The sequence below is a fragment of the Microtus oregoni genome, unplaced genomic scaffold (genome assembly GCF_018167655.1).
Source record: "Microtus oregoni isolate MIOR12 unplaced genomic scaffold, Mior012 000000F_ref0000247, whole genome shotgun sequence".
Classification (NCBI taxonomy): Eukaryota; Metazoa; Chordata; class Mammalia; order Rodentia; family Cricetidae; genus Microtus; species Microtus oregoni.
Genome location: NW_024543059.1, coordinates 38,945,365 through 38,959,028, shown reverse-complemented (window position 1 = coordinate 38,959,028; position 13,664 = coordinate 38,945,365). Strand labels below are relative to the sequence as shown.

The window sequence follows — 13,664 nt, the reverse complement described above, 5'->3', positions numbered from 1 at the left end:
AAAAGAGGTTGCACAGGAACAGACTGCATGTGTCTTAAGGAGCAGACGGCAGAGCAGAGGCACTTAGCAGACAGGCCAGGTAAAGCCTTTCCCAGAAGTGAGAGTCCTCTTATCTCTCCTTATCTTGAGCCACTGGCTCAAACACTGTGGCAAACAAAGGGGTATTTGTTTAACTCCCATAATTTTACATTATTTAAAAATTTCACAATAATAATACAAATCTGAGTTTCTAGACATTAAAGCAGAGGAGATGAAGAAAGAGCACCCATTCTCATGGTGGCAGCTGGCAGGCCAGCTAAAAGGAAACACAACACCCAACAGCACAGAGAGACCAGAGGGCTGCTGGACCTGCCTCTTGGAATGATTCACCAGGCCGAAATATGTCCTGAAAACCCACTTGCAATAAAGAAGAAAATAAAATAATATAATAAAACTTAAAGCTATGCTGTCCATGCCCAGGTGACACTCTGAACTAGACAGTGACGATTAAACCCTAACACTTGGAAAGCTCCCAAAAGTAACTGCTATTTTATGGATTGTAACTATGTCCATTAAAAAAGATAGAAAACTGCAGCTTAAACTGTTTTAATAAACTTACTACATGACAATATAGTTTATCTACAGAACTTTTTAAAAACCTTCAAATTTCCACATAGGAAATCTGTGACCGAATAGGCTTCATCAAGCTAAATACCATGGTCTCATTACATACTTAAATAGTCAGTCTACCTTGACGCAAGGTTTCAACACAATCTAGAAGACTATGGAACCAAGTCAATGAGTCCCTCAGTGCACAAAAGGACACTGATGGCACAGCGCAGTGGGCCAGAGAGGACAGAGTAAGATGGAGAAACTTGGAAGGCACAACCCTAGTTGGCCCTACAAACCTAAAAACAGAAGAATTCGTCTGCTAGTCGGCAGAAGCCACAAAGTCAGAACTATCTAAAACACCTGCCACCATTGTCATTTATCAAATATAAGGAGTAAAAACTGCTACCATGTTCATTGCAGAGAAAAAAAAAAAAACAACTTTTAAACTTTACTTACCATCCACTCTGATATAATAACATCCACCTTTTCTACAGGGAGACTCACTTCTTCAATCTTTCCTTTAATGAGTATAATGGTATCTTCAAGTTTATTTAGTCTGAAAGTTATAATGAATTAAATCAGACTATTAAATATTTTGTTTACAAACCATATAAAAAAATCACCACATTTTAATCAAATAAGGCATTGCACAGCTAGATTATTGTAGCCACTTTAACACTTGTCCAGTCTCAAACTACAGATCTCAGTGAACTTCTGCAGTTAGCATGACCATTCTAAAGTCAGGAAGCATAATATACTTTTCCACGACTCATGTCCTCTTGCCCGAATTCTCTTTCCTTATCACCTAATATTAGCTTCTCTTGGTTTCCTTTGTAATGGTATACTATATCATACACACTTAAACCTGTCTACATATATACACTATACATTATAGGCTAAGATCTGCAGATGAAAAAGAACATAAGGTGTTTTCTGAATTTGGAAAACCAAGCTTAATATTATGTTTTCTATCCATTTTCCTGTAAATTTTATGATTTAATTTTTATTTATAGCTGAATAATATTTCATTTTGTACATGTACTACATTTCATTCTCCATTCATCTGCTGTTCCATTTCCCTGCAGCCAGATGACAGAGCAGCAATAAGCACAGATGTGCAAATACCTCTGTGGTAAATGCGTGGGGAAGAATGGCTGGGTCACACAGTCGTTCTACTTTAGGTTTGAGGTCCCTCCAAACTGATTTTCTTAATGGCTGCACTAATCTGTACAGCAATGAACAAGGGATTCTCTTCCCCCACATCCTCTCCAATATTTGCTGTCAGATTTATAGATGACAGTCTGACTGGGGTAAGGTAGTATCGAAAAGTAGTTTTAATTTGCATTCCTCTGATGCCTGGGGATAGGGACAGTTTTTAAAGTAATCACTAGCCAGTTGTGCTTCTTCTTCTGAGAAGTGTTTGTTTCAGCAGCCCATTTGTTGGCTGGAAGGTTTATGCTTTGGTGTTAGTTTCTGCAGTTCTTTGTAAATTCTGGGCATTAGCCCTGCCTGAAGTATAGCTAGCAAGGCTTGTCTCCCATGCTGGGGCTGTCTGTGTTCAGCTGACAGTTTCCTTTGCTATGCAAACGTTTTTTAATTTCACATAGTCCAGTCTGCTGACATCAGAGACTAGCTCAGGCCACTCAAATTCTATTCAGAAAGTTCTTGCCGACCCATGTACTAGTTTGCTAAACAGACTCTAAAAGCTGGTTAAATGATTATTTTCCATAATGTTCACACTATTTGTTGAACAAAGTGATGCTTAAATCCCTTTGCCTGTGCAGTAGAAGAGTCAACTGATGGGTGCCCAAAACCTCTCTGATTAACAAGGCAATAACATGAACTAGCAACAATACTTCAGCCTGAAAAGAAACCTGCATTTATGAAGAATACTCTCCCCTATGCAGTCACGGTATCTGTAAGAACAAAGAGCAAGCAACAAGTAAGTGTGGAAACAGCAGCAAGGACAACAAAGGCAAGGTTTCCGGGAACTAGTGAAAGACAGCAGTGAGGGGGCTGGAAGCTAGGGCCTACAACACCTTCCAGCTATTGACAGCTGCCCACTCTCAGGGAACTTGCTAACCTACCCAGCCTAGTGTAACTCAGGGTGAGAGACAAGGCTAGCACCTGGCACAGACTACGTATTTGTGAACACCATAGACACACCTTAAACACGACACAGAACATTAAAGTCATTCCTGTGCAGAGGAACTGAGGACTACTTTTAGAGCAAGCATGGTGGTACGCTTTTGTTATCACAATACTTAAGAGGCTGAGACAGGAGGATTGCCCAAGTTCAAGATTGACTTGGGCTACAAAACACCAAACAAACAAAATTAACCAAACAAAATCAAGGCCACCAGAGGAAAAAAGAAAACTTCTTGTAACCTTGCCTAAAGATACTCACATTACTACATACTTGATGACAGAGATATATTTTTCAACCCCTCTTTTCTGCAATTTAAAATGACAGAATTAAAATGACCACCTGAGGAAGCAAGCTGAAAATTAAGTTGCTACCTAATTAAACCACGTTCTCAGTTAGAGACCGTACATTTTAATTACATGGGAGTTTTTCCTGCATCAAGGGCATTACTGAACATTAAAGCATTCATTGGAAAATACAGTTTGCTGAAGCACTTATCATGGGTGACCATGATCAGCAATACATGAAAGGCTATGGTTGCTCAGTCTCAGAAAATTATTTACCCTCTCCCGCCATGCGCCTCCCTCTCTGAGACCATCTTGAACTCACTATATAGCTGAGTCTGGCCTTGAACTCCTGTAGTTTTGTTTCTTTCGCCGCTTGTGATATTTTTAGTCTGCAGACTGCTGCTAAGGGAATCATATGGAACACATGCTTCCTACCTGGCTTCTTTCAGTAAGTGGGCCTGTGGGTAGGTGTGGGGATAAGAGGGCTTCCCACTTACAAGTTAGGTTCTCTGGAGGCCCCTGCTCACCTACACTTAAATTCAGTATCAAGTCTATCTTTTAAAAAAAAATTATGAAAGAAAAGAAAGAATGGGCAAAGCAATAAATAACTCACCAAGAGGGACAGTTTAGATGGCTTTAAAAAAAAAAACAGGAGCAAGGATATTGCTGTGTGGTGTGGCGCACACCTTTAATCCCAGCACTTGGGAGGCAGAGGCAGGCAGATCTCTGAGTTCATGGCCAGCCTGGTCTATAGAGCAAATTCCAGGATAGCCAAGGCTACACAGAGAAACCCTATCTCGAAAAACAAACAAAAACGGGGGAGGGAGGGGTGTCAAGGGGAATTCCGTGGGCCCATACAACACTTATTAACAAACCCTGCAGATACTTCAAATGAGAATGGTTACGTATGACTGATGCCAAAACAGCCTGGCATAACCACTTCGGAAGCCCGTCAGTCGGCAGGTGCACCTATCCTGGTGACTCACTCTGTGGGTTTATATCCCAGCCACGTGTGAGGGCACATGTGTGGGAGGATGCAGGAGAGTGGTCAGGGAAGCCTGTCTGACTGGGAAGGGCAGAGGATAAGGCGGATTCGGAAGAGGAGATGATGCTTACTGTGGGTTTAGTTTCCTCTGTTCTGTGAACTTATGAATTTTCCTGCTCACTCATGCTTCTCTATGTCTATACCTATGCTGTATTTAATGCAAAAACAAAAGAAAAAATTGCTTAGTTTTGAATTTTTCAGAGGAATACTTAGAAAATATTAGAGCTGTTTGCTATTTCCTAAAACAGTGCATGCTTCTCAAAGGAGCAGTATGCCATCCACCCAGGCAGACACATCTCTGGATGGCTGTGTGGAGTTGTCTCTTCGGGCCATTTACGATCTTGCAATGCTGCTAGCATCAGCAATCACAGCTCAGATACAGACATGGAGAGGAGAGAGAACATGATTCAGGCTACACAGAAGAGACAAAGTCCCCCCATCCCCAGGAACATGGGTTGCTCCACACAGTTTTCAGCACCAGCTGACATTCCCCACTCAGGAAAGGCCTACAGACTGAACTTAGAAACCCAAGTGCGGTCTATGACTTACTTTGAGTCTAAAAGCATTCTAAATGAATCTCTTTAACAAAATCTACTGTAAAACTAGTAAAGCTTCAATCTGTGGTAATACTTGCCTGTTGTTGTTTTTAAAAAGAACCCTTTAAGCAGTTCTCAATTAATCCAATAAACACTGAATTATGAATCTGATTCAGTATGGAAACTGAAACTAGAGCAAAACCCTCTCTGTTTATTTCCTGTCTTCAGAGCAGCAATCTCGCCTGCTTTGTTAAAATATGGAGAGAGGACAGTGAGCAGCATGTGTGCCACGGGATCTCTGGAGCTGATACTGGGAGAGGCCCCAGGAGAAGAGAGCTGGCAGTGAACTATATGGAAGAGGCAGAGGTCACACCAGGAGTTGAAAGGTGAGGCTGATGGAGTCAGATTTTCTTAAAGTCGATGAAGAACCACTCATGTATCTTTAGAGTAAGAGTGTATGATTAAGCTTGCAATCCACTTTTGCCCAGTGATTCAGATATACAGACACGGTTAGCATTTTAAGAAACGAGAAAATACACAAGTAGAAAGCACAGAGCATCAAGTGAGTGACATTTAAAAGTGGTGACAGATGGTCCTAAAATTAAGAGAAAAGTAAACAGGTGTGTCACAAAAGTTGAAAGTAAGTGACAGGAGACAAGAATACTCTAATAGGTGCAGCACCGTGAGCTTTCAATTCAGTGAGCCAAGACCACAGATTTCTTCATCTTTTGTTGCCCAAACATATTGAAATGACAATTAAAAATGTAATAATAAAAGCATGTTTTATAAGAGGGTATCAGAAAACAAAAGATTCTGGCAATTTGGTGGGGGAGAAAAAAAATCAGATCGGCAAACCCATGCAGGACCCAGCACTCAAGTGCACAGCAAACTGAATAAAGTCATTCTTCATTCTTCACAGCACACACCCCAAAGGGGGATTAGAGGTCCACGAGGTGGGTGTGCCAAAGGGGCTGAAACATGGCTATAACTATTGCCCTGACCAGGACACCTTCTCTACCCCTCACACACCAGACCTACCCCAGCTCCTTAAGCACAGGTACATAATCCATTAAGAACGAACACACCTGGTCGATAAACAAAAGGGGAGGAGGATACACATCTCAGAAGTAGGCCCCGGACAAGGCTACTGCTTGGGTTCTCCACTCCCCATGCATCCACTGGCACAAGGCTGTGGAATTGCACAAATCATGATACAGTAACTCAATCTCTCCCACAGTAAAAACAGCAATGAAAACAATCATCAAATTCAAGCAGGCGAGGAGGCTCCATGCCCTAGGAGGGCAACTTGACTGCTGATGTCCTAGATGTTGAAAGTTCATTCATCAACTCACTCACCAGACAGGTACCCATCAGACTAGAGGAGCTGGCATTTCAGGAAGCCTGTGTCAGTTCTAGTCAAAGTGTTGCTAAATGTCCACCATAATCTTGTTTTGTATGTGGTTAGGGATGAAAAGATGGGAGATTCTAGAAAATGTTTATGTAAACAGGATAGACAGCAGGTCAAAACCGGCTTTGGTTATTGTTTTTATTCTGTGTGTGGTGTTGGGGTCAAGCCCAGGCCTCACATATGCTAGACAGATGCTCGGTGCTGAGCTATACACCTCACCAGGCTTTTCTTATCATGCTTAATATATTAGACAGTGGCCACATGAAAGACTGCACCTTCCACTTCACACTGGGGCTGAAAGTACCGCAATGTGAACATGAGATAGATCAGCTTTCCCATGAAACCTCTCCAGCTACATCAAAGTCTGAATGATAAGTTAGCTGTCCATGGCTGAGTCGGGGAGAACCAGCGAAATGGCAAAATATATCCAGCAGAGACGTGAAAGTGAACACAGCATGCGACTGTCTGCCGGTGGAATAGCTTTGCCATCCTCATGTAAGTTTATGTTTCTGAAATGATTACTCTCTGCACAGTTAAAAACATAATAGCAGAAAAGCAATTCAGTTCTCTTCCATGCTTCAGTTTTATTTGTCAGCATTAACACCTCTGCAATCCTAAGTACATTTTCCCCTACAGGCAACCTCAGAATAGCTGACTGAACTATTTTTAAACTTTGATACACTGATTTATATTAAATAACTAAAATTATTTCACTAAAAGAAATGTTAGCAGTTTATTAATAAGTGGGAGAACCTACAATTTGAGCACTGTATTTAATAAATTATTAGTAACAAATTTGAACTAAGAATCAAATACATGATTGATGATGCATTTACTGATATGGTGCATGGGATTATGTTAGAATTCTCCTACAAAAACAAATGAACAGGAAAGTAACAGAACAGGGCTGCGATACACAGAACATACTCAGAACCCTGCAGCGGGTACTCGGACCCATGTGTCACGTACTGCTCAAACAGTGGCTTTAGTAGCTGACAGTTTCAAGAAAATTAAAATGTAAGTTTTAGCAAAACATGCCTGTTTTCCTCTCCGTGGCATGAAGGACTAGCAGAACAATGCTCTCAACGCAAGTCAAGCCAGCCCACCTAGCACAGTGAGATAAAGACTACACATTGGTATTAGGATACAACTATTGCCTCTGAACATTCCCATCCAGAAAAAACACACAGAAATCCCAGTGTGACAAGGTATTCGTTCAGCAGGCAGGCAGAGGCAGTGGCCTGCTGCAGCACTAAGAACTGGTGGGAAGTTACCTCCTTGGCCTCAGCTCCCACTACACAGATGCAAGAGAAGTATGTGCAGGGGCACCACACTCTAAAACCTACTGCCTGCTCCTTGAGACTTCACTGTCACCGGCACCCTCCATGAGTGACAGGTCACAACAGAGTGCTGAGATGACCACAAAGCAAAAGAGACTAAAAAGAACTTCCCCCATATATCACTGACACCTTCCTTTCCGTTGCGGTGTCAAGGCTGTGTTGCCAGCTGCTGGGGCTTTGGGGAAGTGCTTGGGTAACGAAGGCACAGCGTTCAAAAACGGCTAAGTCCACTGCATGATGTCACAGGGACATGGAATAAAGCAGGGACTAGCTGGGAGAAATAGGTTACACCCTGAAAACAGAACTTGCCCCGCGGATCTCCCCTGACCCACACCATCAAGTGAGTTTTCTTCCACACCCTTCTGCCAAAGTACAAAGTATTCTGCCTCAACTCCAGGGTAACACAAATCCAGCTGACTTTGAGCCATGACCTCTGAAACAGTGAGCTCATCATGGAACTGAAACCTGAACATGTACATAAAAATTAGGGCTCAGTAGGTAAGAGCACTGGCTGCTCTTCTAGAGGATATGGGTTTAGTTCTCAGCAAACAGTGGCTCACAACTGTCCATAACTACAGTTCTAGGGCTTCAATGCCCTGTCTGGCTTCTGCAGGCACCAGGCATGCACAATACACACACACACACACACACACACACACATATATATATACATATATATATACACACACACACACGTACATACATACAGGCACAACACTCATACACCCAATTTAAAAAAAAAACTAAAAAAAAAATGTTTTAAACATGTCTCTAAGTTTGAACACTATACCTTGAGTACTGAAGTTCGGATACAATGAATGTGAACATGATCATGTCAAACATGTTTCTAAAGCTCTGGGAATGGAAACAAACTGTCCTTTCCATCATTTCAATAAAATATAAAATTCAATTGGAAGCACAAGTGGTCCAGTTCTGCAGGACTAAGCTGATTTTAAAGGAGCAGGGTTTTGCACACCGGAACTCCAGACAAAAGTGCCTTCCTATAATCTTATTACCAACAATGAATTTTTGTTAGCTTTTCTAAAATAGTTTTTTGTTGGGATGGTGACTCTCATATTTGTTTGCACACATGATTGAGATACCTGCTATAGAACCCTAGAATGACAATGACATACTTAACTGTGCATCATACAAATGAGAAATAAAAACCCTCACAAAACCACAGAAAGGCATACACACAGCCACAACTTCAGCTCACTTCTACTCATTCCAGAATTAGTATAAAGGAGGAATATGGTTGATGTCAGAGAATAAAAACACAAGCTCCACATTTAATATAACTGCTGTGTCCTAAAGAAAGTATCACTGACGGATTTGTTCTGGAACGTCTTGTGTTAATATCATCCTATGAGAGTTCTGATTTTCTATTATAATCAGTACTCTGGGTCAAAAGAGGACGAGAACAGTTCTCTAACAACTGTCAGGATGACTCGGAGCTAGCACGCCTAGCTCAAGACAACTTAAGATTTTATTGTGCTGGTGGACTTTTGCAAAATGACAAATATTTTGACTATCTTTTACTAGATATTTACTAAAAATTAAGCAATATATACATTTTCAAATGCAGAATGAATTGTAAATTGAGCGTTAAATGTATACCTACCTTATGATATCCATAGCCTGATAGAGGATTTCAGATTGGTCAACTGCAATCACTTTCTTTGCCCCAGCTTTGGCAGCAAACATCGAGAGAATCCCAGTTCCACAGCCAACGTCCAGAACGACCTGGGAAATAAAGCAGCAACTATTGGAAAGGCTGATGTTTCCAACTGTACAAAACGTGAGAGTTCTTTGGGATAGGAACACCTTTTGATAAAAAGTTTAACTTTATTGAGTAAATATGGCATTTTTGCACAGAAACAAATTATTATGAGTTATTTAATAATGGTACAGTTGGTTATGGTCTTCTATAGTTAGGCCAATAATGCTAAATTAAGAGATACTTTGCACAAACACAGCAATTCCATGGCCAATATAAACGTGTTTTACCCTGCTATTGCCAGAGTCTAACTGAGGCTCAATGTGGGTAGAAACAAGCCTTTCAAGTTTGAGCAAAGAACTAAAGTAGATCCCATACAATTTAAAAAGTTACAAAGACAAAGGGGCATACAGAACACATGGGGAGGTGACCAGAGGGAAGGGGTAGGGACTTGAGTTGGGAGGGGAATCTAATAAACACATTTTGCTAGAGAATATTACAGTGGTATCTAATGCCTTCTATGCTAACCTGAGAAGTATCTGGAGGTAAACTGCTGGGCTTTAAATCTTTCATTGTGGTCTGGTGAAAATGGTTCAGAGCTTAAGAGCCCTGGCTGTTCTTCCAGAGGTCCTAAATTCAATTCCCAGCAACCATATGGCAGTTCACAACCATCTATAATGAAATCTGGTGCCCTCTTCTGGCTTGCAGGCATTCATGAGGGCAGAATACTTTATACATAATAAATAAATAAATCTTTAAAAAAAAATAAATCTTTCATTGTGACATCCCCCACTAATGCTATAAATTTGTTCTGAATATGTATCATTCCAGGGCCCATCTACTTTAAGTGCCAGGTACTGATCTCTATGACTTTTCTTTTAATATCATTGCAAACAAAATAACTTGTCAAGTTCCAAATAAAATAAAGCAAAACAGAGAAAAAGCAATAATACACAGTACAGGCGGGCTGGAGAGATGGCTCAGCAGTTAAGAGCATTGCCTGCTCTTCCAAAGGTCCTGAGTTCAATTCCCAGCAACCACATGGTGGCTCACAACCATCTTTAATGGGGTCTGGTGCCCTCTTCTGGCCTGCAGGCATACACACAGACAGAATATTGTATACATAATAAATAAATAAATAAATATTTAAAAAAAAATACACAGTACAAGTATACATTGTGACTATATATAGCATGACTATATATAGCAAAAGCTCCCAAACAAGTTCATTTCTGTATTGGGGACAGAACCCATAGTGTTGCCTTAAACATTCGTTAAAATACAATTGTAAAATGAGGAATAAAAGGTTGGAATGGGCCTGAGACGCTTGATCACATGCTGCACTGGCAAAGGTGAGGCCACCGATCCTCAGTCTGTTGATGGAAGGACAGCTGCTACCAATACCACCCTGGGGAAGACCCAGGAGGAATACAGTCAAGAACTCATCTTCTTTTTGCCAGAGCGGGGATCAAACCCAGACCGGATGAGCTGATTCCAAAATGTATAAAAAACTCAAAAAGTTGGACACCAAAAAAATCACATAATCCAATAAAAAAAAAATGGAGTTCAGACCTAAACCGAGAACTCTCAACAGAGGAATTTAAAATGGCTTAAAGACACTTAAGGAAATGTTCAACATCCTTAGTCACCAGAGAAATGCAAATCAAAACAACTCTGAGATTCCATTTTACACCTGTAAGAATGGCCAAGATCAAAAACATTGATGACAACTTATGCTGGAGAGGTTGTGGGGTAAAGGGAACACTTCTGCATTGCTGGTGGGAATGCAAGCTGGTACAACCCCTTTAGATGTCAGTGTGGCGATTTCTCAGAAAATTAGGAAAACAACCTTCCTCAAGACCCAGTAATACCACTTTGAGTATATATCCAAAGGATGCTCAATTGTGCCACAAGGACATGTGCTCAACTATGTTCATAGCAGCTTTGTTTATCATAGCCAGAAACTGAAAACAACCTAAATGCCCCCCGATCGAAGAATGGATAAGAAAAATGTGGTACATTTACATAATGGAGTACTACACAGCATAAAAAAATAACAACAACTTGAATTTTGCAGGAAAATGGATGGAGCTAGAAAACATTATTTCGAGTGAGGTAACCCAGTCACAGAAAGACAATTATCACATGTACTCACTCACAGGTGATTTTTAAACATAAAGCAAAGAAAGCCAGCCTACAAATCACAATCCCAGAGAACTTAGACAACAATGCGGACACTAAGAGAGACTTACATAGATCTAATCTACATGGGAAGTAGAAAGTAGAAAAGGATAAGATCTCCTAAATAAATTGGGAGCATGGGGACCTTGGGGGAGGATTGAAGGGGGAGGGCAGAGGCAGGGAGGAAAGCAGAGAGAAATGTAGAGCTCAATAATTATCAATAAAATAAAAGAAGGATAAATGTGCAGAAAGATTTAGGATATACATAGCATAGTTCAATTAAGACCGTGTTTTCAGGCTGGAGAGAGAGTTCAGTGGTCAAGAGTGCTTGCTAGGCAATCATGAGGACTAGAGTTCAGACCCCAGCACCCATGCAACAAGCCTAGTGTTGCAGGCATGCCTGCAACCACACCTCTGAATGGGGCAGAGACAGGAGGGTTTCTGGGGCTTGCTAGCTCCCATCTAGCCAATTTTCCCTGAGCCCAGGTTCAGGAAAGACTCTGACTCAGGGGAATTGGGTGGGGACACAACACAGGAAGACGCTTGATGCCCTCTTCTGGCCTTGGAGCCTGTGCCAAGAGGTACATACCACACAGACATAGTCTCTTTCTCTCTCTCTGTCTCTCTCTCTCTCACACACACACTCTCTCTCTCTCACACACACACACACAATCCTCATTTATCAAATGAGCAAAGTAAATTCCAAAGAGAGGAAGAAATAGGTTCAGAGCCCACAGCTGGTGAACCGTGTGCCTGGCTTCTGACCCAGGTCATCTGCTTCCAGAGCCTGATCATACTCTCCACTGACCTTCAGTAGCTAATTACATCTAGCTGATAGCTGACTCATCAGACAGGCAAAACCTGACAAACTCCGACAAAGTGGTGAGAATGACAAAATAATTGGTGCTATTTTATAAAATGATAATGGAAATGGATTTCCTTTTCTGTAAAATAAGTAAATAATAAAGTGAATGAGCAGACTTTAACTGTAGATAGAAGCCCACAGCATAAAGAAGGCACCTGACTGGGGATTTCCTCAACGGACTCCAAACAAATTAATTATGAGCTCGTGAGAGGATGATTAAATGTCACCCAAAGTTAAATTAATTGAGCTACCATATGGCCTCCACAGGAATTTTGAGAATTGAAACAATATTAAGGAAGGAAAGAGGACAGTGAGGGAAGAGGAAGGAAGACCATTTTTAATTACAGCCCCATTGAAAAAACAGCAATGGTGCACTATGTGTTTGTGAAGATAAACGGCACAGGTGTGGAGGGCAGAGGACAACCTCAGGTGCTAGTCTGGAACAACATCTCTTTGTGATCTACTCAGTGTGCCCCAGGCAAGCTGCCCAGAGCTTCTGGGAGTCTCCTGGCGCTGTGCCCCTTTTGCCTGAGGGGCTCTTGGGTTATGGACCAGTGATGTGGGATATGCTTCTGTATATGTTTTGCTTTTATTGGTTGATGGATAAAGCTGTTTCAGCCAATGGCTTAGCAGAATAAAGCCAGGCTGAAAGAAATAAAAGGAGAGTAGGTGGACTCAGGGAGATGCCATGTAGCTGCCAAAGGAGATAGACACAGGACAGAACCTTACCAGTAGGCCACAGCCTCGTGGCTACACCAAATAATAGAAATTGGTTAATTTAAGATGTAAGAGTTAGTTAATAAGAAGCCTGAGTTAACAGGCCAAACAGTATTGTAATTAATATAGTTTCTCTGTTATTATTTGGGTCTGGGCAGCCGGGAAATGAACAAGCAGCCTCCATTTACTGACCGGCTCCTGCATCTAGCTTCGTGTGAGTTATAGAGATGCAAACTCATTGGTCCTCATGCTTGCACATGTAACCACTAAGTCATCCCCATCCCATAACAGTACTTTGAAAAGCAAACCTCTACTATGCACTGTACAGTATGATATAGAAGCTGGTGTTATAACATGAAGTCTACTTAATATATAAAAGTAATAAAAGGCAGGAAAAAATATACAATGTCATAGACTTTTAAAACAAAGACATAAACAGCTACATGACCATGCCACATACAAATGTGTGTGAATATCCACACTGTAACAAGTCCCACCCTAACTACCACCTCTCCTGCACTGACACACTGCTTCTCAGTTGAAGAGCAAGGCTCACAAGCACTACATTAGAACACAAAGTCTGGAGTTTTTTCCAGTTCCGTGTTTTGAAGACATCAATAAACCTCCCTGTTTGAAGTAAAGTTGATAAGTAACAGGCAAAGCAGACAAATGGCACCTAGATTCAGTGTTACACAATGACTTATGCATTAGCAAATGCACTTAAATACATGGTACTGCATCTCCTACAGCCACAGTGCAAGAGGAGATAAAAGCTGTAGACTATTTAATACTCTGAACCACAATAAAGTATGCTTATAATGTGCTTTA

At 41.2% G+C, this 13,664-nt stretch overlaps 1 protein-coding gene across 2 annotated transcripts in view; it reads right to left on the bottom strand.

Moving 5' to 3' along the window:
• Prmt3 (protein arginine methyltransferase 3) overlaps window positions 1–13,664 on the bottom strand; it is a 73,178-nt gene that overhangs the window by 45,111 nt on the left and 14,403 nt on the right. For both annotated transcript variants that reach the window (XM_041649881.1, XM_041649891.1), the window contains 2 exons: window positions 8,978–9,099; window positions 1,048–1,147 (listed from right to left, as the gene is read on the bottom strand). In XM_041649881.1, coding sequence (XP_041505815.1) covers window positions 1,048–1,147; window positions 8,978–9,099 — 222 coding nt within the window. The remainder of the gene's footprint in view (window positions 1–1,047; window positions 1,148–8,977; window positions 9,100–13,664) is intronic.